The sequence below is a fragment of the Molothrus aeneus genome, chromosome 10 (assembly GCF_037042795.1).
Source record: "Molothrus aeneus isolate 106 chromosome 10, BPBGC_Maene_1.0, whole genome shotgun sequence".
In the NCBI taxonomy this organism is placed as follows: domain Eukaryota; kingdom Metazoa; phylum Chordata; class Aves; order Passeriformes; family Icteridae; genus Molothrus; species Molothrus aeneus.
Window position 1 is genome coordinate 3,938,812 of NC_089655.1, and position 25,330 is coordinate 3,964,141.

The 25,330-nt window shown below is 43.8% G+C and overlaps 2 protein-coding genes across 3 annotated transcripts in view; one reads left to right on the forward strand and one right to left on the reverse strand.

Moving 5' to 3' along the window:
- The window catches only part of WDR33 (WD repeat domain 33), a 71,343-nt gene extending 53,429 nt beyond the window's left edge, over positions 1-17,914 (forward strand). The window contains exons 9-23 of the mRNA XM_066556474.1: positions 279-433; positions 556-634; positions 1,143-1,253; positions 2,016-2,110; positions 2,318-2,326; positions 2,998-3,084; positions 3,294-3,433; positions 3,789-3,941; positions 4,298-5,344; positions 9,057-9,159; positions 9,444-9,906; positions 13,410-13,576; positions 13,707-13,799; positions 14,547-14,732; positions 17,278-17,914. Of these exons, the coding sequence (XP_066412571.1) occupies positions 279-433; positions 556-634; positions 1,143-1,253; positions 2,016-2,110; positions 2,318-2,326; positions 2,998-3,084; positions 3,294-3,433; positions 3,789-3,941; positions 4,298-5,344; positions 9,057-9,159; positions 9,444-9,906; positions 13,410-13,576; positions 13,707-13,799; positions 14,547-14,732; positions 17,278-17,507 (3,118 nt within the window). The 3' untranslated portion in view covers positions 17,508-17,914. The remainder of the gene's footprint in view (positions 1-278; positions 434-555; positions 635-1,142; positions 1,254-2,015; positions 2,111-2,317; positions 2,327-2,997; positions 3,085-3,293; positions 3,434-3,788; positions 3,942-4,297; positions 5,345-9,056; positions 9,160-9,443; positions 9,907-13,409; positions 13,577-13,706; positions 13,800-14,546; positions 14,733-17,277) is intronic.
- Positions 8,330-21,910, reverse strand: SFT2D3 (SFT2 domain containing 3). Of its 2 annotated transcripts, XM_066556475.1 has the most exons (5): positions 20,537-21,910; positions 18,082-18,163; positions 17,247-17,434; positions 14,524-14,962; positions 8,330-13,776 (listed from the first exon to the last, which is right to left on the reverse strand). In XM_066556475.1, the coding sequence occupies exon 1, from the start codon at positions 21,853-21,855 to the stop codon at positions 21,199-21,201; it is 657 nt and encodes a 218-aa protein (XP_066412572.1). In that variant the 5' UTR covers positions 21,856-21,910; the 3' UTR covers positions 8,330-13,776; positions 14,524-14,962; positions 17,247-17,434; positions 18,082-18,163; positions 20,537-21,198. The 2 variants fall into 2 exon arrangements, with proteins under 2 accessions (XP_066412572.1, XP_066412573.1); XM_066556476.1 differs by lacking the exon at positions 17,247-17,434.
- Positions 21,911-25,330: the final 3,420 nt, after the last annotated feature.

A 25,330-nucleotide genomic window follows, 5' to 3' on the forward strand; every position in this document is an offset into this window, starting at 1 on the left:
GAAGGTTTTTCATCTGGCTGATGAAAACTTTGTTATGCTGCAGTAGAAACATGCACAGTAAGTGGATACTGTCTCAGTGAGTGCTACCAGTTGCTTTGCAGTACAAAAGACCAGGATCAAAGCACGGGGCCTTTGCACAGGAAGCCCCAGTGTTCTGCTTTAGTAGCCTGAACTGCCCTGTTATTAACCTGAATATTTGTGACTAGCAAACAACACATTTAGATCTGTGTCTGAGAAACCAGCTTCAGGACAATCTTTTTGTTTCCCTCTGCTTGCAGACATGCTCACAAAAACACAGTGATGGAGGTGAAACTGAATCTCAATGGCAACTGGCTGCTGACAGCTTCTCGTGACCACCTCTGCAAGCTCTTCGACATCCGCAACCTGAAGGAAGAACTTCAGGTCTTCAGGGGGCATAAGAAAGAGGCCACAGGTCAGAATTCTTTTTATCATGTAGATTGTTATTATTAAGCTTAGATTTAAAATGAAAATGATTTCCATTTATTTGAAATCCTAGTATTATACCTTGTGATTGTGGCTTGCTGTGTGTTTCAGCTGTGGCCTGGCATCCTGTTCATGAGGGGCTGTTTGCCAGTGGAGGCTCTGATGGGTCCTTGCTGTTCTGGCATGTTGGGTATGTGGCATTTTCACGTTGGAAAGGTGTTGGTCAGCTGTGCAAGCTGTTAGACAAAACATAAAATACCACTTTTCCCCTTTGGGTCCATATTTAACCTGAGTATTTATGATAATGCTTCTTCTCTGTACCTGAGGAATTTGTTAATATGCTTCATTTAGGAATAAGTTTTCCTGTAGAAATGTGCTTTAAAGGATACAATTGCTTGCACAAAACCAGCCATGTGTTTTGTGATGAATGGTTGAAACTCCTAGTTTCTTAAAGCTTGTTCTGAGGTGCTGTAGTTATTTTGGTTTTAAATGTACAACTAAAAATCCCTCCATTACTGAGCTGCCTGTTAAAACCACAGGGAACAATCAGTTCACCCAGTAGAAAATTGACAGAGGCTTAAATTTGACAAAATATGGGATAGAGGATGAAGAACAGCTGGATAGCAGAAGTTTTCTGTTGTAACTCTAGGAGATATTCAGCTGTGTATGGTTAATTTTTATTTTTTTTAATGCATCAGGGTTGAGAAGGAGGTTGGTGGAATGGAAATGGCCCATGAAGGAATGATCTGGAGTCTGGCATGGCATCCCCTTGGACACATTCTGTGTTCAGGCTCAAATGATCACACCAGGTAATTTCAAGTATTTAAAGAGAAGGTCTAAGGGAACATATTTACTTTTAGAAACTAGAACAGTGTTTGACATCAGTGAATAAATAGATTGGAATGGTTCTGTTACACAACCAGTGGCCAAAGCAGAGACATAACTTATTAACATAAGTTAGGAAGCACTAGGCAGCATTGACATTTCATATTTCAAGGTAGAGTCTGACCTCTTGTAACAAATATTATGATTTTGGTTGGTGGGAGCTTTTAAATCCACTGAAGAAAATTTTTTAAAAAGAATTCTTGTCGTTTCTTGATGAAGAAGTACTATCTCCACAGCAATTTCATCTGCTGGTCATGTCTTTTCACATTGCAGACACCTTCAGAGGCTGTAGTTTGTATTTTCAGTTTGGACATGCTATAAACACAGTGCATTTTATAAATGCAGTAAATTTTTGTGAGGGCATGTGTATATTTAGTGTATATGAAGAATATACTTGAGCAAGAAGGTTTTGGAATGGACTAGAAATATTTTTTTCATTATCTGATGTTGATGCCTTGTACTTACACCCATTATACTCTGAAGTATCTTCTAGGTTGTAATGTTGAGTTTTTTATTTTTTGTTTGAAGCTCGTACCCTGTGTTCAGATCTAGAGCTAAACTTGATTTAGTAAGAGTTGAATCCTTACATAATCAAGATACTATATTAAAAATCAAAGAACTAATTAGATTAAAAGTTGTTAATGCTCTTGACCCTTTAATGAGATCATGTAACTTCCTTTTGACAGCAAGTTTTGGACTAGAAATCGGCCTGGAGATAAAATGCGAGATCGTTACAACTTGAACCTGCTGCCTGGGATGTCAGAGGATGGGGTGGAATATGGTGAGGCATTTTTCCTCAGTAGGGAAGGAAGAGGATTGGGGTCAGGAACAGGCCTAGGTCATTAGGTAACACTTTTGGGTAAGATGAGGAAGCAGAATTATAGCATTGGGGACCACTGGGCAAAAATACCTTTTTCTAAGGATGATTTTACTGCCTGTGTTATCAGTGATCATCATTCCAACAATGGCTTTTCTTCTGTTTCCACAGCTCCAGGAGGTAAGACCTGCTCTGTCAATCACAGGAAGGAGGTTTGGCTCTTCCTCTGGCAATATCTCCATTTTCCTTTTCTTTCTGAAAACTTCATCTGTCTTCAAGGCTTCCCACAGTCCTGAACTGCAACAGGAAAAGCAAAAATAATTCTACTAAAACCTTTAAACTTTACTCTTAAGGATTTATCCCAATAATTTTAGGCTGCTCAGGACTGACCAGTTCAATGGTGACCAGTTCAACTCAGCCACCTGTAGTTGCATCTGTTTCTTCAGATTTTTGATTATATGTGTTGTTTTTTTTTTTTCTTTTTGGAGGAGGGGGGATTAAAATGCAGCACTTTATACAAGTTAAATTTTAAAATATAAGATTTGTTATAACAAAAATGGGACTGGTTATGAGTTACTACTTCTTTTTCTGAGCTTCTACCCTAAATAATCTTCCTGAAAGGACGTAGTTTTTTACCTTTTGGGGTGTATTTATGAACCTGAACTTGCAGTTCTTTAAATATCCTGTAATTCATACATGAAACTAAATTGTGACCTACCAGTTGTAAATATCTATTTACTATTGGAATATGATACTAATGGCAAAAGCATGTGAGAATCCAAAGGGATAAAGTAGTAATGTAAAGAAATATTTTCCAATTATAAATATTTATTGGGTTTTTTTTTCTCTAGATGATCTGGAGCCCAACAGCCTGGCAGTCATTCCTGGGATGGGAATACCTGAACAGTTGAAAATAGCTATGGAGCAGGAGCAGATGGGTAAGTAATAGCTATGGAGAAGCATTCTCCTGAGCAATCCAGATACTGTGGCACTTCTTTTTCATATTCTTTGGGAGCTCTTTTCTTAAGTTCTGTATTGTTCATATTTCCTGTGTAAAGAATGATGAGCTGAAAACCTCTGTGAAAAAAATAAAGGATCTTTGTGTGAGCCTGCATTGCTCTGACTGTTTGTTTCCCTGGTGCCAAAGGGAAAGATGAGTCCAATGACATTGAGATGACAATCCCAGGACTGGATTGGGGAATGGAGGAAGTAATGCAAAAGGACCAAAAGAAAGTGCCACAGAAAAAAGTTCCCTATGCAAAACCAATACCAGCACAGTTTCAGCAGGTAAGTACCTGACACAGAGTGAACAGAACAACCTGTTCTTTTCCCAGCTTCAAAAAGTGTGTCTTTTGAAATGTTTTGGATTTTACAGCTCTCCTGTATCAACACCCCATGCAATGTACCACAGTAGCTAGTTTAATAACTATTTAAACATAAAATATTGGATTAAATACCTTCTATCTTGTATCTGTACCTAGAAAGAACTTAAAGATACAGGAGTTTTTTATTCAGTGTTGTTTTTACTTTCAAGTATCCATACTACAAAATGTTTCAGCATATCCTTTTATCCTTTCTCATTGCAGCAATGTGTTGCACACATGTTCTACAGAATTAATCTTGTGTTTTCTGATCTTTGTAGGCATGGATGCAAAATAAAGTTCCTTTGCCTCCCCCACCTGAGCCATTGAATGATAGAAAGGAGGATATTAAGCTGGAGGAAAAGAAGAAATCACAGGCAGAGATTGAGCAGGAAATGGCAGCACTTCAGTACACAAACCCACAACTCCTGGAGGTATGTGTGTGTGGAAACACAGGGATTAATAAGTTTGCCTCAGTCCTTTCTGTGACAGATTTGGACTTCAGCACTAAAGTGATTAGCTTCCTGCAGCAGTTTCACCTGTTTGGCTGTTTTCACTTTTTCCAAAAAGACATCTAATTGAACAGGATATTGCACTTAATGTGTGATGATGTGAATCTCTCAGTGAGGCCCCCACATCTCACTTTACCAGTGGTTCTCTTCAGTTGGTGATTTCTGTTAGTTACAAGGAAAGCATTCTTAAATTCCTGTGAAATGGGATGACTGCTTCGATTTTTAGTTGTAACATACTTCTGCGCTTAACTGATTTTCTGTCTCTCTTTTTTGGACAGCAACTGAAGATTGAGAGACTTGCACAAAAGCAAGCTGAGCAAGTGCAGCCACCACCCCCAGGAGGATCTCTCCATGGACCTCAGCCTTTCCCAGGGCAAGGCCCAATGTCACAGATGCCTCAAGGCTTTCAGCAGCCCCTTCCACCTCAGCAGATGCCAATGAATATGCCTCAGATGGGACCTCCTGGCCCACAAGGACAGTTCAGACCTCCAGGACCCCAAGGACAAATGGGACCTCAAGGTCCATTACACCAAGGAGCTGGAGGTCCACAAGGGTTCATGGGACCACAAGGACCTCCAGGCCCCCAGGGGCCTCCACAAGGAATGCCACGGCCTCAGGATTTACACGGACATCAAGGAATGCAGAGACATCCAGGCCCTCACGGGCCGATGGGGCCCCCAGGCCCACAGGGCAGTGCTGGCCCTCAGGGACACTTGGGACCGCAGGGCCTGCCCGGCTCCCAGACTCATTTAGGACCACAGGGCCCACCTGGCCCACAAGGTCACCTGGGTCCTCAGGGTCCCCCTGGAGGTCAAGGAATGCAGGGGCCACCTGGTCCACGAGGAATGCAAGGACCTCTTCCTCACGGCATGCAAGGAGCTCCGGGATCCCAAGGCATGCAGGGCCCTATATCTCAAGGGCCTTTGATGGGACTTAATCCAAGAGGGATGCAGGGTCCACCAGGACCCAGAGATAACCAGGGACCTAATCCACAAGGGATGATGATGGGTCATCCACAAGAAATGAGAGGTCCTCATATGCAAAGTGGTTTACTAGGACATGGTCCCCAGGAGATGCGGGGCCTTCAGGGACCCCCGCCTCAAGGTTCAATGCTGGGACCGCCACAAGAAATGCGTGGGCCGCCAGGTCCCCAGGGCCAGCAGGGACCTCCACAAGGCTCCATGGTGGGGCCTCAAGGAAACATGCAAGGACCTCAGGGACAGCCAAACCCTTCGAGGGGGCCGCACCCTTCCCAGGGCCCTCTGCCCTTCCAGCAGCAGAAAACGCCTCTGTTGGGGGATGGGCCTCGCCCCCCCTTCAGTCAGGTACGTGGGGGTCTCTGGAACAAGGGGAACTCTCAGAAGGTGGGAATGGTAGCTGGGTGTGCAGGAGAAATGCACAGCAGGAGCTGAGACAAGGGAGGTTGGGTATCCCTGGCAGGACTGAGGCCTCAGGGAAATTGAAGTGATGATAAAAAGGGTTCTGTAGCATGGAAACAGCAGAACTGGAAATAGGTGATCTTTAAGGTCACTTCCAACCCAAAGTATTCATGATTCTATGACAGGAAACTGTGGAAAAGGGATTATTGGGAATAGTAGTACAGAAACCAGTCTGCTATGAAAATATGTAACCTTAAGAGAAACTCCTTTTTTTTCTTTTTTTTTAAATTAATGAACTGAACTGAACTGTCAGTTCAGTCTGAACTGTCTTAAGGGGGTATTTCACTGGGAGCAGAGAAGCACTAATAAAAGTCAAATTTAAAGAAACTGAACATAAGAAAAGTATTAAACATAATTAATGTATTAATTAAAGCAAGGTATTGCCAACTCTCAGTTGTCCAGAGTAGTTAATCCAAACTATGGGATGGATTTACCATAGATGCTGACATACCTGGAACCAGCTTAGCTCTTAACAGTTGACTCTAAGTGCAGAGGGATACAGAGGGACACAGCACTTTCCATTTTCTGCTCTACTGCATATCACACAGAGCTCTCTCTCAGTGGTTATTGCCTCCCATAAGTTCCTAGCTGCATAGCACCAGTTCTTACTTTGTCTCAAGTGTCTTCAGTTCTAGGTGAGTTTTGAAAGGGAAGTTTGGGGGAAAAAAACATACCTAATTGAAAAAAGAAAATGTGTGGTGTTTTTTAACCAGAATTGTCTCTTTTAGACCTGCACTCAATAGTTTCAGTCAAGGCTTTAGACATGCAGAGGACATAGTGTGTACTCCAGTAGCAAACACAATGGGAAATTGAATATTCAAATGAGCTTTAGCTCAGGGATTCCTTTTCAGATTGAAGCAGAGTAGCCCACAAGTTGTGGCTTTATTTGAATATTTTTTCCTTACAAATCAATAATTCCCTCCAGAAGGCTGTTCATGTGCCACTGCTGGCAAGATTTCAAAAGCACCCAAGTTACCAAAGGAATGTTGGTTCCCCAGCAATATAACTTTAACCAGCAGAGTTGTTTCTCATTGCTGTCCCAGGGAGACTCATTTTTCTTTGAGAATAATTGCCCTGCCCTTGCCACTGACACTTTGGAATTCATTAGAGTGCTTTTGATGGGTGGCTGGTTATTTTCTTTGAATAACAAGCCTGTCTTAAAGGCTTTTATAGATACTAAAAAATGACACAGTGAGGTATTTTAACCCATTCTTCCTTCCTTGTGCATCTTTAGTATGGTAATGGCTTTTAAAAATTAACATATTTTAAAATTCACAATGTCAGGTTTTGCTCCATTTTGCTTCTTTGTAATGTGAATACAGCCTAGTTCCTGTTTAAAATGGCCCCATATGTGAGGGGTTTTTTAAAACAATAGACTTTAGTTTGTTTTGTGTTCTGGATGTGGCTTTTTTCTTCTGTAAACCTGTACAAATCACTTGTCTTCCTTTTCAGTAGCAGAAGTATGTGAATATCTGCTTTATCAAGGGTTTGTGACATGAACACAGAATAATTACAGATAATTGCAAGGATTAATCTCCATATAAGATAGCATTGTTACCTGCCCTGGCTGTACACTGGATTTGCTGGGATGCACAAGTCCATTTTCCGCTTTTAGTAAAGTACCTCTTTCTAAACTCTGCATAATTCCCAGTTTGAGGCCTGGAATGATTTTTGAAACAGAAAGCCCATGAAAAGGCAGAGTTAGGGCTCTGTGTTCCCAGCCTGGCAAAGCAGGGCTTGTTTGTAATCAAGGTTTCTGCTAAGGGGAGTTATTTACTGAGTGCTAAAAACTGCTGCTTTGGTGAAACACTTCCATACATGGAAGAAGTTCCATAAAATTTATTTTAAGTAAGCATCTTCTAAATATATGGGAAATGCTGGAACTCCAGCAAGGTTTTGCTGAGGAACAGCAGAGTCACTGTGATAGCTGGCTCTTACCTAGTCAGAGGATGGATTTGTTCTGGACTCCAGTCAACATTCCATCACTAGGAAAGTATTTTTGGGGATTTTGGGGGTTTTTTTAATGGACATTAAGCAAGATCTTTTATTTTGCTTATTTTTCCAACATTCTTACAAAATTAATCAATGCAAATATGAAGTTTGTAGTACATATTTGTGTGCTTTCTTGTGTTTATCACCTACACTGCAGCTGAATATAAATTTTTAATTTAAAACAATATTTCAAGATATGATGGGGTTAAATGCACAAATAAACTTTCTGCTTCCCTACAACCAGAAACAAAAGGTAGTGTTTCTCAAAAATAAATTTAGAGCATTAAAATGATTTCACTTTGATTCATGGAGAAGTTAAGCAGTGTAATTATGACCCATTTGTGTGCTGGAGTACAGGTCTTTAAGTATTTCCAGACTGCAGTCTGGAAGGATTTTAACAAGTTAGTGTGAAGGCCAAGCCTAAATGTTGCATACTAAACATGTCTAGGAAAAAAAATGACATTTTTAGGGGTTTCTGGTAAGGGTTTGGGGGGGGATTGGCTTTTTGGTCATGTCAGCAGAGGAAGGTTTTCTATTGCAGCCCTGCAGGATTCAGCTCTGTCTGGTTCATATTTTTATTTGGATTGGATTCTTTATCTGTGGTGTAAATTCTGTACATGTCCCTTTTCAGTTCCAGTCAAGCACAAACCCCAAGTGATAACTTTTTGTCAGCCCTGTGCTGTTGAAAGGCAGAATCAGAACATCATCCAGACACAGTTTTCTTGCCAATGTCACCACAGCAGGTCCTGCATGAGTCAGTGACAGCAGCTGAATTTAAACATCATAATTTTATCCTTTAAAATTCACCAAAAAATGAGAAAATTATACCAAAACCCACTTATAATTTTATCCTTTAAAATTCACCAAAAAATGAGAAAATTATACCAAAAACCACTTATATACTTTATTTTTTTCTTTGGGATCACATAAGGCACACAAAATTCTGCCCACTCTACTGCCTCTGCTTTTTTTTTAATCCTAAAATGAAGAAAAATGAACTTTGCCATCATGTTAAAAATTAAACTCATGTATTTCCATGTTAAAAACTTAGAGAGTTTTAGAGAAGAGGTTTCCTTATGGCCTTGTTGTTGTCCCCTCATCCCAACATTCTTGATACTTATTTTTGTATATATAGTTTCTCTTTTTTGTTCATTTCCAAATGAATTCTTTGGTCTGTGAAGCTCTTTAACTGCCTGTAAATCAGTACCTGATATTTTTCAACCAAATTTACATATTTTCCTCAGGAAAATTCCTCTGTTCTTCCAGAGGAACAGAATATTTGTATCAAATACTCAATAAATTCAATACATTCTTATAGAATATTCATACTTAGGAAGAATATGAGCTTTATCATCTTTGGCTGTGACAGATAAAATGTGAATAGCTGCAAAGCTATTCCTATGAATGCTGTGTTTCTCAGTGACTGAAGCATAACTGATGGGAATGTCTGCAAACTGAGGCTGAAACCATTGGAACATGAGCTGTTTCTGTGTACAACCTGTGCAGCTGCAGACCTTCTGGAAAGAAAATTGTTTTGCACTCCTACAAACATTTTTCATTACTCACACATGGAATTCACGTGGCTTTTGTTCTTCCATGCTCACAGGATGGACAGAACCCAGGTCCTCCTCCACTGATACCAGGCCTGGGCCAGCAAGGAGGACAAGGTCGTCTGGGCCCTCACAACCAAGGACCTGGTCTTAATAAAGGTAATTTAACATATTGTCTGTTCTCCTGGGAGTCAGTCTCCTCAAAGAGGGGCTGTCCCAGTGCAGTGCACCCAGGGAGAAATGGCTGCAGCACAGTGCAGGCCCTTGGCTGAGAGAAAAGCTTCCAGACATGTGGGGTGGGATATACAGGAAAAATTTTCTCAGAGATATTGTTTCATGTGAAAGCTATCCCACATGCTTTCTAGAACTGTTTGAACTAGAGCATCCTGAAGTGATTTAGAAATGGTTACAGAAACGTGCTGTGATTTTTCTTGTCCCTCCAGGCGATGCCCGTGGGCCACCCAACCATCACCTGGGCCCGCTGTCGGACCGGCGGCACGAGCAGAACAGCGGCGGCCCCGAGCACGGGCCCGAGAGGGGCCTGTTCCGAGGGGGCCAGGACTGGGGCGATGGCAGGGACAGCAGGGGCATGCCCGACAGGCGGGGACCTCACCCCGACTTCCACGACGACTTCGATCGGCCCGACGACTTCCGGGATGATTTCCACCCTGACAAGAGATTCGGCCATCGCTTACGAGAGTTCGAGGGGAGGGGAGGCCCGCCATTGCAAGATGAGAAATGGAGACGAGGTGGACCTGGGCCTCCCTTTCCTCCTGATCACAGGGAATTTGAAGGAGGTGGTTCCAACCGGGGGCCTCCTGGTGCTTGGGAAGGACGGAGACCTTCGGATGACAGATACCCACGGGATCCTGAGGATGCGCGCTTCCGAGGAAGGCGAGACGAGAGGTAAGAATGAATCCCTTTCTCTTTCTTGGGTTAAAGGGTAAATGGAGGGAACTCTTTCATTCCTGGTTTCCTTTTCATTAAGGAGTCTATCTGTTTCAGATTTATAAACTGGAAACCAATAAGGAAATGAAAACTCTAATATACCTGAGTGTAGAGTCCATAAAAATCATTCAGTAATAGAAGAAAACTTGAAAAGTGGTCATTGTACACAGCAGCTTCCGTGTCTTTAAACAGTAAGTAAAGAGAAGGGGGAAAGTTTGTAGAGAAGATCCAGTGACACAGGATGAAGATCTGAGACCATTTTGATGAAAATTGAGAGGAGACTTAAAGGTTAAAGTGACAAACTTTTGAACACTAGAAGTGGATTTTGAGATTCTGTCTCCAGTCACAAACTACAGTATGACTGTAGAGACTGTAGGATGAGATGCAATGCCCTTGTGAGGAGCAGGAGCAGTGATGTGACTGCCACATAGAAGGGCCAGACTTACAGCATCTGTTGGACTGTCGAGACTTATTTTTTCATGCATTTGCTTGTAGAAATTTTATTTCTCTTTCTGACTTATTTCTTAATGCCAAGCGAAGAACTCAAAAATAATCTGATTTACAGCAATGCCCTTGTCATTGCTCACAATCTCCGAATAAATCACAAAGGGATAAATTTGCTTTTAGTTACCAATGTAAATATGGAGGAATTAATGCTGTCACTGAAATGAATTATCAGCAAAATTGCTCCAGATTTATGTTAGTTTAATTAAATGAAATTTGGCCTCCAAGGTCTAAGCCTCTCACTGACCACCAACTCTCTATGTATAAGAACATGTGCTTGTTACAAATATGCTGTGGTCTCCACATAATGTGAATTTTGTGTGTTTTAGTTGCCTTTTTAATCATTTTCTTACATTCCTTTTACTTTGCATCTATACAGCTCTTCTTTTAGCTATTTTCTACCTAGCTCTGTAAGATGTAACTTCCTTTTGTGTGAAGAGTATGAAAAGAAATGAACAGTAACTTAAAGAAGGTAACAATTAAAGCCATTTTTAAAAAGTAAAGCCAGAGAAAATCCAGTTGGATGGTCCAGTGGTCCAATGGTCTGCATCATAGAACTCTAAAAGACACAGCAGACAAGACTTTTAGAAGCTCAGTAGAGATTTTTCAGATCTTATATTGAAAATGTTTAGGGACTGGCAAATATTTTATTATGGTCCTGATTTTTAAAAAGTTTCAGGAAGGGAAACAAGAACCTTGTGACCTGCAAATCTGACTTTTGAACTAAGAGTATTCTATTTATCAGAGTACAAGTGTTTGCCCAGAAAGTTTGAAGTGAAATGGCACAGGGCTCTAAAAGGCTCACTGTGCTTGTAAATTTGATGATTTTCTTAGAATGAAGGTGAACTAGGTGCCATTTACTGCAGATGCTGTGGTGGACTTAATCCCAACCACTCGTTTAGCTGACTTGGTTTGAAATTGAGATTGTAACTGGTTTGATCAAGCATGAGAGGCAAATGTGTGTATGTGTGTTTCTCTCTAATTTCCCATCCTTTTCATCCCTGTCCTGTTCTTACTCTTTATCAACATGATGCTTCTACTGCAGAGACCTGCCTCTTCCTGCCTGCTAATCTGCACAGTGTGTAGTTGTGTACAGTAAGGTCCTAGGCCTCGGGGAAGAAGATGTGAGAGCAGTCAAACAGGAACTGAACCCGATGCAAGGCAGGGCTTTATGTGTGACTGATACGAAAAGGCAAATAAGGATATCCATAACACAATATTAGGAGCTGTGGCTGTGTCAGGCGTAGGTTTCGTAGATTTCAAAACTCAAGCTATGTCCATAAATTGCCTGAAATAGGAAAGGCCCTGTTCCTGCAGCCCTGGGGCCTCATGTTGAAAATCTTGGTAATTTCCAAGCTAAGTTGAATCACACCATATCAGTATTAAAGCAGGAGGCCCTCTAAGAAACCTCTAGAGGACTGTGCTCTTTCAAGGCTAAACAATATTGCTCTGTGATTATTTGAACCATTTGTACCTGAAACTGTTGAGTTTGTTTTCCCAAACCATGCAGGTTAATGTAAATGGTTCATGGTCCATACAAAGCACTCCTCCATCCACTGTTGTACCTGTACAGGCACAGCAGCCTCCTCTCTGTATTGTGTTTGTTTTCTGGGAGGTGGAGACAGACCTATTGTTTTTTATTAAAAACAATGTAAAAGTTTAAGAATATTGTATTGTGTTATGACTACTGTTAAAATATTTAAATTTGTAATTAAAAGGTTAATGTTGTTAAAATTCTAAATAAAAGTATCTAAAGTTTTGCTTGTAATAGGATGCACTGTGTCGTTAATGAGCTGGGGAAGGGGACGCTGCACACAGCCAACACCACGGGAATGCTGTGTGCTTCCAGTTCAGCCAGTGTGGAACTGGGAACACTGGGGAGGTGGGAGGCATCTGTGACGGGGCAAGGAGAGCTCCACACCGTGTGCTGTCACTGAGGGGGGGCAGAGTAGCGTGGGTGGCACGGTGGGGACACCAGTGTGCCTGCACCACCGGAACACTCAGCCGGGCTGTGACAGACAGGCGTCCTCACAGGGCAGGGTGAGCTTTGCAAACCCTCCAGGCGTTTGAACTGCTTGTGTCAGGAACAGAACTGCTAGTTACTCACACAGCCAGCTGCAGGCTTACCTGGCATGGCACTGACAGCTCAGCAAGAGCCATTCTCCTCTCTGAAGGGCTGTCCAAGGCCTCAGTGCAGTGCTGGAGGAGCTGTACTCAGCAAAGGTGCTGTGCAGAACCCAATCAAATTCCTGAAAGATGCCCTTGGTACTTACTCTAGACAGCAGTTATCAATATCAGGCTCGTAATTATATTTTGCAACACAAAATTCATTAGTGCAGTTGGATAAACTGCTCTTCAGGTTGCAGAATGCCACTGTGCACTGTTCAGCCATCGCTGTGCCTGCAGATCCAAGGGCAGTCTAGATGCATTTGCTAGAATTGTAAACTTGGAAGAATGGAATGAAAAGGAGAATTGTCTGGCAAAAGAATCATAGAGCTAATAGGAATGAGATCCTGTAATGTTTTGTTACAGCCACAACTCTCATTGCTTCTATGTTTTCAGTTTATGATGGAAATGGAAAGAAAAAAAGGGAAGGGGAATGTAAGAGCATCAGAGTTAAGGGGAACTCACACTTTGCCTTGCCTTACCTCACCTTGTATCTATCATCACTCATTGACTGTTTTTCCCACCTTTTCATTAAATGAATGCACTATGTTTAATAATATTTTTCTTGTATGAAAAGCCAACATAATCAGCGGAAGGAAATATGAAAGGAAGATTACAAAGCTTACTATCAAAGTGCTCAAAGGCAGAAATGGGCACTTTTCCACCTACAAATCCTGTTCTACTAACTGTATGTTCTGTAGCATAAAGTGAAACAGTTTAGAAATGAGTCGATCACTAAGCTGCTTCAATTGTGCCTAAAAGCCACATTTGTATCATGTTCTTTGTTGTAGCTTCCGAAGAGGAGGACCCTCGAGGCACGAGGGCCGGGGACCCAGGGGCAGAGATGGCTTTCCTGGCCCTGAAGATTTTGGGCCAGATGATGCTTTTGACTCTCCAGATGAAAACTCCAGAGGAAGGGACCATGGTGCTCGGGGGCGAGGTCGAGGTGCTCCGAGAGGTAAGGGGAATGTTCTTCCACACAGAAACACAAGGATGAGGAAGGAAAGGCGTTTCTTGGGCAGGTGACATTATTTTCATGAATACAATGTCTCTTCTCACTCCTGTCCCCTGCTTCTCTTACTGCTCAGGAGCTCGGAAGGGTTTGCTTCCTACTCCAGATGAATTCCCACGCTTTGAAGGAGGGAGGAAACCAGACTCCTGGGATGGAAACAGAGAACCAGGTAAAAAATTTCATGAGCTTTGTAGACTTCTACAATATAATAACTTTAAAAATTATTTTAAAAATCATGTATTTTTCCTGTACCTCACGTTTGTTACCAGTATTTTACCATGAGAAAAGCCAAATGCAGTTCTTTGGTCTTTTAATTTTAGGAAGAAAGAACTATACAGAATTTAACTGTCTCTAAATACAGTGAATAGAAGTGATTGTGGCCTCAAAGCCTTGATTTTCAGTTGTGTTCTTGTACAGTCCAGAACTGCCCAGGCAGTTGTCACCTCTGGATGACTGAATCACATGTCATGGGGTTTTTTAAATATCTTTATTAATGCCAACAGGAATCTTTCTCTGTGTTGCTATCTCTTCAGCAATGTCTGACAACTTATATTTGCAGTTGTGTTACTAAAGGCAGCCCCATATGGGGCAAGACAGAGCTGTAGAATGTAATGGAAAACAAAGCACAAATGGCACATGAATAAATGAAGATGTGATTGTCTCTAAAATACATGGAGGTATTTTATACTGGAAAGAACACTTTACATCTGCCACACTTTTCTTTCCCATCATCTTTAAAATCTGTTTTACCTTTAGCTTTTTTACTAAAAAATGGGACAGAGGAGAAGCTTTACATAATTTTAACTCCAAACTGTGTGCCAAACAGTGTGGGCAGTTTGTAAATTTATGTGGCTGCCTTCAAAAATGAAGAATAACAATCCAATAAACATTACTTATCTTGTGTTTTCATGCACAGGTCCTCGTCCAGATCACCCTCCTCATGATGGGCACTCTCCAGCCAACAGAGAACGTTCCTCTTCACTCCAGGGCATGGACATGGCCTCACTGCCACCACGGAAACGTCCCTGGCACGATGGACCAGGAACCTCTGAGCACAGGGACATGGATGCTCCAGGTGGACCTCCAGAGGAGAGGGGCAAAGGTAAAAAGCCCCTTTGATTACAACCCTTAAGTAACACTGGCATGTATTTTCAGTAGTAAGTGTATCCAGAAGTTCTCTGTTCAGAGGGGATAAAGCTGAACTGGTAAATATCTGATTTTACCAGCTGGGAAGTTACAGACCAGTCTTACAGGAACATAAGAACAGAGGGATTTTCAAACATCAAATCCAAATCTTGTCTCCAGCATCACAGAATCCTCTTCTTTATTGCCCTGTTGAAAAGTAGTTGGTTTTTGGTTCCCTGTTACTCCAGCTGGAAAACTCATTAAGAACATTTTTCCCTCATTTTCAGAATAGTTGTTTATAAATATTAATGCTTGTGATGTTATTCTTTAACTCAAATATAAGAACATTGAGCCTGGAGTGATATGTCCCTGAAGTGCTCTCTAAACCTCTGAAGATCTCACTTACTAAAACATTATTTTTATATTTAATGGCTTTCTAGTTACCTTTTGTGTACTCCTCTAATTGCTTGAAGAATCATGTAAACTTTTGATATACACAACATCCATGGACAGACCTCTAAAACTTAATTGAAGTAGACTGTGCTTTAAAAAAAAAAAAAGAGGGAAAATGTTTTTCCCTTGATCTATGCTTATCATTCACTAATTTAATTTGATGTCTTGTGTTGTAATTAAGTTGAATGTTGGTCCCTGTTATTACTGAATGCCACCTCTGATTGCACTGAACTCCACCACTTCCAGCCTGAACCAGCTCTTCTCCAAGTCAGAGCTCTGATTTCTTTATTCTTTCTAGAAATTGTTCTGTCTCTTTCACTATCCATGTTACTCTGTATGTGCTATTTTAAGTTTTAAATGTTCCTTTTCTAAATTAAATGAGGTAATTAGGAATTGCACACACTGTTTAAGATGTGGTGTAGCCATGCATTTCTACACTTGTCTTGTACTTGTTCCACTTTCTCCATTCTTTCCTCACAGTCCCTGGTGTTGTAGTTCCCTCTAAGTGGTCCCATGTTTCTGTAACCCACAGAACACATTCTTCTGGAGTCAGTGCTGTTAGCATCAGGCCAGTTCTTAATCCTATTTCTTACAGATCTCAGGGCTTCTGTTTTCTTGTGTAAATACTGTCTTTCTTTAATGTCCTCACAATGACTACCCACCGTCAGGTACTGATCAGTGACAAACATCCTTCTCATTTGCTCCTAGATGCTGAGCTGGCAGCCTGCAGCTGAATTTGTTGCTGTTAGGCTGCACAGCTCTGTCTGTTGCCACTGAACACTGAATCCCAGCCCACTTCTCTCAGCACTGTCCCAAAGCTCATTCAGTTTTAACTGCTTGCCACTCCTCCTCTGCATGGACTCTGTTCCCAGGTTTTATCATTCCTTCACAGATGTTTTAAATGTTATCACAGATGTTTTACATTTTATCATTCCTTCACAGATGTTTATCTGCTGATAAACTTCTCTACCAGTATTTTTCCTTCCATATCACATGCTGTAGTTCTCAACTTAGCCAGCATCTATCAAATCTGTAAGGATTCCTTTCCAGCTTCAGTAATGATTGTGGTAACTCTGTCAGATTCTTTGTTAAAGTCAAAACAATTGTTGTCCAGGCACAAATGTGGTAATATAACATGCTAAAGAAAGTTTAGAATGATGGCAGAAAGCCTGATAAACAAACCATGAACAATACTTCATATGTGGGCTGTGTCATCTTCAGTTGTATTGGGAAAGTCCTTTGAAGATTAAAACTCCATGAATGTTTCTGTGAAAGAATTTGGTGACTGTTTTACATGGAACCAACCACAGTCAACAAAAATCACTCTTGCTAAAGTGCAGCAAAAATACCTGAATTTAGCTGTAGTATGTGTCCTTAAAACAAGGTTACCACTGATTTTGTTTTCTCAGAATACTGCTTCTTATTTTAGGCTAATGAATTGGGTTGAGGTTTTTTGTTGTTCATAGCAAACATATCAAAACCAAAAAGGTATGTGAGAATTAGAAAATTCTATTCTGTGAGAATTAGAACATTCTGTTCCTGGCAGTAAGAGCTTGAGTTCTTTTTGTTCCAGGTTAGTGTAGTAAAATAAAGCATTTTTCTATTATTTTTAGCAAAAAATTGAAAAGAACAGTAATGTTACTCATGGTCTTCACCATCAGCCTCAACTGTCTCAATTTGTCAACAGTGCAATGTCTGTTTAGGATTAAAAAAAAGTATTTTGCAATAAAAACACGGAGAGAACCACAGTGTTAGCACAAGAACTGGCAGTTTGGAGGAAAAGCTGTCATTATTCTGACTTCATTTCAGTGCCTGCTGACAGTATCAAATACAAGCTCCTTTAATTCCCAAGGAATTGCTTGATTGTTGTCCGTTTTCTGAACTGTAATGGAGACACTAAATCTGTATAAGAAACTTGTAGTGAGGGAAGAGGCATAAAATTGCAGGTCTCAGCTACAGCTGCTTTATGAATGATGACACTACAGTAGAAGCAGCTCAATATCTGGCATGTCTGAGAAGAGACTCAGCTCAAACTTACACCAGTAACTGGTTCTGTGCTTCCTTTGCAGGACGAGGAAATTCGGGACCTTCACAGAGAGCGCAGAAATCTGGGAGGTCCAGTTCTCTAGATGGAGACCACCACGATGGATTCCACAGGGAGGAAGCCTTTGGTGGAGGCCCTGGGGCAGGCAATAACCCTTCTCGAGGAGGAAGGAGCAGCAGCAACTGGGGAAGAGGAAATAACATGAACTCTGGCCAGTCCCGGAGAGGAGGATCTCGGGGTGGACGAGGCCGATAGAAGAGGCTTTGACTGGGTCATGCCCAGTCCTTGTGGGACAATATTTAAATAGACTGCTACTCTGGACTCACCTGCAATGCCACGAACCTGGATTCTTAACTGGGATAACTGAATGTGCATTAGTTTCCTAACAAGGGTCTTTCTTTTCCTGAACCAGTCATTTGCCTCTAGCTGCAATATTGTGGCTACCTTTGTTTTGTTCTTTCCACTCCCATTCCCCTCACTTTCTTGTTTTGTCAAGAGCTGGAATTTCTTTTAAGTGTTGTGGAACATGGAGCATCTCCACAGATTTCAGTTCACCTCCAGACAGAAACTTGTTTCTATATGTACAGTTTGTCAAAGAGTTACGTTGGTTTTGTATGAATACAGAATGTAATTTGAGCAAAAATTAACAAAAAAAAAATCAACAGTGTGTGATTCTTTACTCACCTACTACTACAGAGGGTTGTATTTAGGCAAACTTGTGTTTCAGATGGAGCAACAGAACTACCTCCTGAAATCTCAGCCAGTTAAAATACTGAGAGGTGATTCCTAGGGCTTTGGTTTATCATGTACAGAGAAGTTTCATTTTCACCTTTAGTCACAGCTGTCTACAATGGTGCTGAGGTCAAAATTCCAAAATGCAGGCAATCACCACTGCTTGCTAGTCTGCCATCCTGAAACAGAAAAGAGTGGAATAGTGTTTAGAACAAGTTGTCAAAGACATAGAGTGAGTTACATAACCTGGATCCTAAGACAAACATCACAGCAAAGTTTGGCATTCTGCACTTCACCTAGGCAAGCCACAGATTTTTGTTGAGAACAGCATCTGTTTTCAGAAACTGAGACAGAAAGTTTAGCAGCTTGATTGGTATGTTTTACAGCAGCTGTGTGACACACTGTTTAAAGCTGTGGGTGTTCAGCAGAGTCTGGTGCATTAATTGCTGAAGTGCAATTCATCATTTCCAGAATAAGTTTTTTTAAGTGTCTTTTTCTTTAGGATATTGTTACCTGGTTTTACTAAAGGAGGGAAATGAGGAGGAGGGGTTATTCCCATTTCCCACATTTCATAATAAAGCTGCTTACCAACCACGAGTTTGTTTTCCCCATAAATCATTCCTATTAATCATCTCCAGCCACCATGTTATCAGAAGGCTCCTTTAACACCTAAAGCCTCAGTGAAAATGTTATCACATGAGTACTTATTGTACAGGTACCCCTCAGGAAGGTCCTGTATTGAAAGTAGAACATATAATGAAAAACCACTACCAGGCTTCCCTCTCTCCTGCCTTGAAGTTCAGGCTATAATCAGGATGAGACTTAGTTCTAGAGGCTCCTGCAACCCAGTAACACATGGCAGCTGCTGCATCTTCTCATAAGCAGGTTTACCAAAGACTGGCTCAAGTCCTGATGTCCCATATTCCTCAAAGGCACCAAAGCACAGATGCTTTAACTGCTGTTCTCTTGGTTCAGTCAGTCACTTTTTACTTAGTTTTTAATTTGTGGTGTATCAAATCACATTTGAAAATTGTAACTGAAAATCCTATAAAATCTTTTCCATGGAGCTCAGGAGAGACAGAAAGATCTAAAAGGAATTAACTAGAAACAGCTGAGATGCATCTGATATGACAGTTTGTCCCTTGAGAAAAAATGCTTTTTAGCTCTATCTGAAGGACTTTGGGCACTTTGGGTGTTGGTCTGGGAGTTGGGATTTGTCCTGAAGTTTTCATAAGAAATACTAATGATTTAATCACTGGCAAAGAGGAAAGCTTGCCCTCTTTTTTTTTTTTTATTTAGTAAGCTAAATATATGTTAAAGGGACTAAAAGAGGTCTAATTCTTAGACCCTGTGAGTCAGAGGGTGAGCTTTAGGCTTTAATTAAACCACAGTCCTCTACCAAAATAAGGTAAAGTGTATCTAACAAGAGAAAACCCAGCTTTATCTAGACAGCTTTTATTTCCTCTGATGATTGTTTAATTCCTTAAACAATTGAGGTACTTAAGTAATACTCTTCAAGAGGCAGCTTTTTAAATGGAGTTTTGAAGTATTTCACAATCATATGCTCAAAAAGTCCTAAGAAAATTTGATATAATTTCTACAAAACCTTAGAAGGTAACAGCATAGCAAAGACAGAAGCAGCTTCCCATTCTGTGATACCATGACCCACTATTACTGGGAAATGGGCACAGTTATTTAATGGGATTATACCTCTGTACTCCTCAGGTCATGTTATTTTACCAGTGCTGCACACAGACTCTTATGCTCTCCCTGTTAGTTCAGAGGTTGTCTCAAATTTAATTTTACACTGCTGTTAGGAATAAAATTAATTTTATATACTGTAATTTAGAAATTGTAAAAACAAGAGAGCTAATTTAATGCTATTCTGATAGCTCTGATCTACATTCTTAATGGAAAAAAATTACCATTAGTGAAATGTCTATACTGACAATTGGACACAAATATTTTTATTAAAGCAATCTATGTACACTTAAGCACCCCCTTTAACAATTTCAGTTTAATTCAGAAAAGTATTTGGTAAATCTATTAAAACTAAATAGTGATAGCAGGTAAGTATTGCAGTGACTTTATTTTCTCCACGAGGCACAGCTGCTCAGTGAGAACTCCCTGGGGGCTCTGTGCAGTGAGGCCCCGGTGTCCCATTTCCTTGCACGGGTCCAGTGCCCGGCCCAAAGAGGAGCAGCCAGCCCTGCCAGCCTGAATTCAGCACCCTCCTAAGGCAGCTCAGCTTCTGCACTGGAGCAGAGCTCCAGTTACTGGCAAATCTGTTTCTGAAGGTCAGGCTGGGACAAGTAAGCAACTCCTGCCCAAGTTCAGAGAGCAATATCTATACACAAAAATGAAGTTCTAAGAGCTGAAGCTCCCGTTTTAAAGCCCAATTTGGTCCCTAACAGCAGTACCTGCAAACGCCAATGGTCTTGACCAATATCAGCACTTAGCATCCTCTCATCATCATGCAGGAACACCCCCTCCCCTTACAATTATGGGCAGTGTTTGTGACCCACAGCCCCAGGAAAGTTTGTTTCACTTACTGGAAGGTTATTTTAAAGCTGCTTTATAGAGAGAAATGCAGTTCAGTGGCCACAGTCTTCGTATTCACCACTGGTCTGAGGTGACAGCAAAACCAGTATGTGTTCATAGTGTAGGGGTCAGCACAAAATGAGGTAATACCAGTTAATTTTTCAATGTCCTCCCCTAGCCTCGATGGCATTTTGCTAAATCATCTTCGTGTTTCAGCATCCGTCAGCCTTGCGCACCTCAGCCGCTCCTCAGTCCTCAGTGCCGCCGCATGGGCTCCGACCGCGCGGTCCGCAGCAGCCGCAGCAGCAGCCGCACGGTCCCGGGCTGGAGAATGAGCGGGATGCTGCCAGCTCCCCACCCAGAGGTGGAGCGATGCCAAGCCGCGGCTATGGAGCTGGCAGCGCGGTAAGGCAGACAACGAGCCCGGGGGCGGCTCGGCAGGCTGACACCGCACACAGCACCTGCAGCTCCGAGTCACCGGGGCCGCTCCGGGCTGCCAGCCCCGCTGCTGCTGCTCCTCGAGCGCTGGCGAGTAAAACGTGCCGGGACGCGGAGGAGGCGAAGAGAAGCGGCGTCCCCGGTCTGGGAGTCGGCTGGCGACAGCGCGAGGCTCCGGCTCCGTGTGTGAGGGACTCCCGCGGGGCCGCGGCCGCTCCTCCCCGGCGCGCCGGGCTCACAGAGGCAGTGCTGCCTTGCCTCGGCCGCACACGGCGGCGCGGAGCAGCCCGGCGAGGCGGCGCAGGCCGGCGGCACCTCCGGGCAGCGCGGCCAGGAGCGCCGTGGCGGCGATGCCGAGCTGCGCGGCGGCGCCCAGCGCAGTTAGCGCGGTGCTGCGCAGCGCCAGCGCGGCGTACAGCGTCCCGAAGAGCGCCCCGAGGTACAGCAGCGCCCCGCGGCCGGGCTCCCGCAGCAGCCGAGCGGGCCCGCGCAGCAGCGCGGCGGCGCCCAGCGCGCACAGCGAGCCGAGCGACCAGAGCAGCGCGAACTTGCGGGCGCGCAGCAGCAGCAGCGGCACGCACAGCCCGGCCAGCCCGAAGCACAGCGCCGCCAGAAGCACGCACAGCCCGCTGCCCGCCAGCCGCTGCCAGCGCGACAGCCCCGGCAGCCACGGGTCCTCCTCTCCCGTCCAAGGCCACACCGTGGCGCCCGGGGCACTGCCCGGCGGGAACGGGTTCAGCGCCCCCAGCCAGGCCCGCAGCCCGCCGCCGTTCCCCGCCTCCTGCGAGCCGCCGGCCGCCGGCACTGCGGGGACCGCGCTGGGACCGGTGGCGGCAGCAGCGGCCTTGGACTGCGCGAGGTACTCGTGCAGCTGCCGGCCCAGGTCCGCCATGGCGGGGACGGCACCGGGCGCTACAACGCTCCCTCCGCCCACCCCGGCGCCGCCATTTTCCCGGGCAGGGGCCACATCCGGGGCACGGCAGAACACGCGGCCGCAGGCCGGGGAGAGCGGCGCGCATGCGCCGGGGAGCGTGAGGCGCAGGGCGCGTGCGCGGCGGTCGTGAGGGCTGTGGGGGCTCTGAGGGCTGGCAGAGCTGAGCGGGCGATGGGGGCGAGGGGTTCTGTGAGGGCTGTGGAGACTGCGAGGGCTCTGCGCTGTGAGGGCTACGGGGACTGTCTAGGGCTACGGGGTCTGTGTCGGCCGTGAAGGGCTATAAGCCTGGGATTAGCCTGTCAGTGATTGACAGGCAGGACTAAAAGTGATTGACAGGTGGGATCAGCCCAGGAGATGGATTGCCAGGCGGTGCTAAGAGTAATTGAAATGTGGAGGCATCCGCTCAGAGTGATTGATGGGCAGGGCCAGGGGTGATGAGGGGCAGGCTCAGCCTCCCAGGGTGAGTACAGGCAGGGCCATGGGAGTGCTCTCAGCTGCCCGGAGACACTGGGGCACTGGAGAGCTCCTCTGTAGCCAGGCTTCTGTGGCTGAAATTGGGATTCCATCTCCCAAAACTGAACATCCGAGGATTACTCCCAGACAAAGCTGCCAGACTGACAGGTCTCGCTGGCCTTGGCTTGCTGGGGATGGCCTCTCAGCTGCCCCACAGACACTGAGGCTTTCCTTCCCGTGGAAAAGGGCCATCCCTCACAGCCGGGCACCCAGGGCTGAACGTGAGATTCCACATCTCTCGCCCCACACAAGAGCTTAGCTGTTGCTTGTTAAGTGGTCAGATAACTCAAACAGGACAAGCTGTCTTGCATTGAGTTATTTTGGTGCCATGGGGTTAAGACTGGTCTGGCATCTGGAAGATAAAGCTGGATTTCTGACTGACAGACACCTCACTTTATAAAAGCTACACCAAACTTTGACAAAGCAGACATTTTCTGTACTTTTCCTGGAAATGTGTAGAGTTTCTCCCACGAGCAGGGCTGCCTGCTTTGCAGTTATTCCCCTGAAGGTTAAGTGAATCTGTATACATTATCATCATTTCAGTGGTCAGTTACATTTGACTCCTAATCAATACTATTTCTTTTGCTAGCTTTAATATGGTACCTTGATATCCTGTACTGTTTTGTGTTATGCTGTAATCTACTTGTAGTACTTTTTAGTACCAAGACTTGCTCCCAGACAGAAGTTGCCAGGACACAGTGGTCCCACTGGCCTTGATGCCCCTGGGCTGCCTCTCATCTGTACCTGAAACACTGGGGCTGTGAGCTTTCCTTCCTATGGAGAAGAATATTCCTTTTTCTTTTTCCCCAGGAGCCCATGGCCAAAATTTGGATTGCACCTCTAAAATTCAGTATATCCAAGGCCACCTTTCAAGTGCACCTGAAACACTGGTGCTGTTTCCTTACCTTGGAAATGCACTGTCATTCTCATCTAGGAGTCCGTGGCAGAAATTCTGAATGCCCCTGTACCTCCAAGGATTTCTCCCAGACAAAGCTGCTGGGACAGATGGGTCTGCCTGGACCTTTCCTCCCCTGGGTCACTTCTGACCTGCACCTAAAGTACTGGGCCTCTATGCTTTCCTTCCTGTGGAAATTAGCTGTAATTCCCATCCAGGAGCCCATGATGGAAATTTGATTTGCACCTCCACAAGTGCAATGTGCTGGAGTGCTTCTGTGCAGATACAGTGTTCTGCACCACAGTAAACTGACAGACTGCAAGTGTGTAATGCTACATAAGGCTGAGAATTAACCTGCAGAGCACCATGGTTTAAAGGCTGCAAGAGGAGAGTGACTGCCACAATTGCCTTCCAAATTCTGGTTATCAGCCATGAGGGGGAAGGTCAGTGAACACTGTGCTGGCACAGGTTCCCAAGACTTATGTTGAAACAATTCTGTTTAGCTTTAGACTCCGAGATTCAGCAAATGTTGTGGTAGAAAGCTGAGAAGAAAACTGCAATATTGCACCAGTGTGTTTGCATGGCTTACATGAGGCAAGAGGAAGCTGCAGATCAGCACAGGCTCAGCAAGCTGGTGCTGTCTCAACATTTAACTAACATCCTGTGAAAAGCAACCACACCCTGGAGTCATGAATTTTCCTGCTCAGCCTCATGTACTATCACATTTTTTCACTCTCCAAAACCCAGCTTCAAAACTTAACATGTCCAGCAATGCTTCTTCTACTGTCAGTCCTAAAACAAAAAGTAAGCACTGGCCTTCCCTTTCCCCTTGCAGCCTCACAGAGTCCAGTTACAAAACTAAGAATGTTCAGCAGTTCATACCCCAGAAAAGGTTCTAGAGGAGAAAGAGGCCGTGCTGGAATTGGCTTTTCTTTTGCAGCCTATAAAGTGCCCAGTCAACAGTGAGACGATTCCTTCCCAGTGACATGCAGGATGACATTCTTTCAGTCTCGAAGATTCAGGATCCCCAGCGGTGCCCCTACACCAGCTGCTCCCACACTAATAGTGCCGGGACAGAGAGGGTGTGACTCTTACCTGGGCGCTGTCAGCGCTCACAAAGCACACCACACGATGGCGGTGTGTACTTGCAAAAGAAGGAAATTCACCTTTTCTAGCTCTAAACCACCCAAAATGCAGATGCAGGTTAAAAACGTCGCTGCTCTCAAATAAACTGAGTCAGGACAGAAAGATTTCACTGACCTTCCCCTTCCAAGAACAAACTCCTATTTGCACCACACTCAAAACCAACTCCTCTGTGCTAATGAATTTTTTTCTCTCTCATGGAGTCCAGCAACAAACTTGAAAACCACGAGCAAAAGTGTAGCTCACAAAAGTGCCAGAACTGCCAGTGCACCCATGGAGCTGTCCCCACACATCCTGCTGTCATTCAGCACTTTCCTCCTCAGCTCTGTGTACCATCAGCATCCTCCAGGCTCTCAGAGTCAGGAGCCAAACAGAAGGCACAAGCAGATGCACTTGGCTGAGAAAACAAAATTGATTTGGATCTGATAAGACACCTGGGTATGAATATTAAATATATACATGTATGAAATCATGGTACATGTGTGTAAGCTGGTGTGTGAAGAGGCAGAGGAGCAGCTTGGTCACTTGCTGCAATGATTGATAACCCCAAATTTTATGGTTTCTCTGAGTTTTCTATTCACTTTGAGGGCTGTGAACTGCTGCTGCTCTCAGGATGCTAAGACCGTGTTTGTGTCCTGGTTTTGCTGAAGGTTTAGCTGTCTCTGAGCTAAACTCATTTATTATGTGTTTTTAAAAACATTTGGGCTTTGATGTAATGATGTGTATATGGACACTGAGAAGGTGGGGCTGGGGGAAGAAATGCTCAAGTCAGCAAAAGATGGAATGGAGATGAACTGAGTAGAAACCCCTTGAGTTTGGAAATCAGAAGAAATAAAGGTCAAGAATGGCCCTCCAAAGAGCTTCAGGCAGGTATGTGGGGAG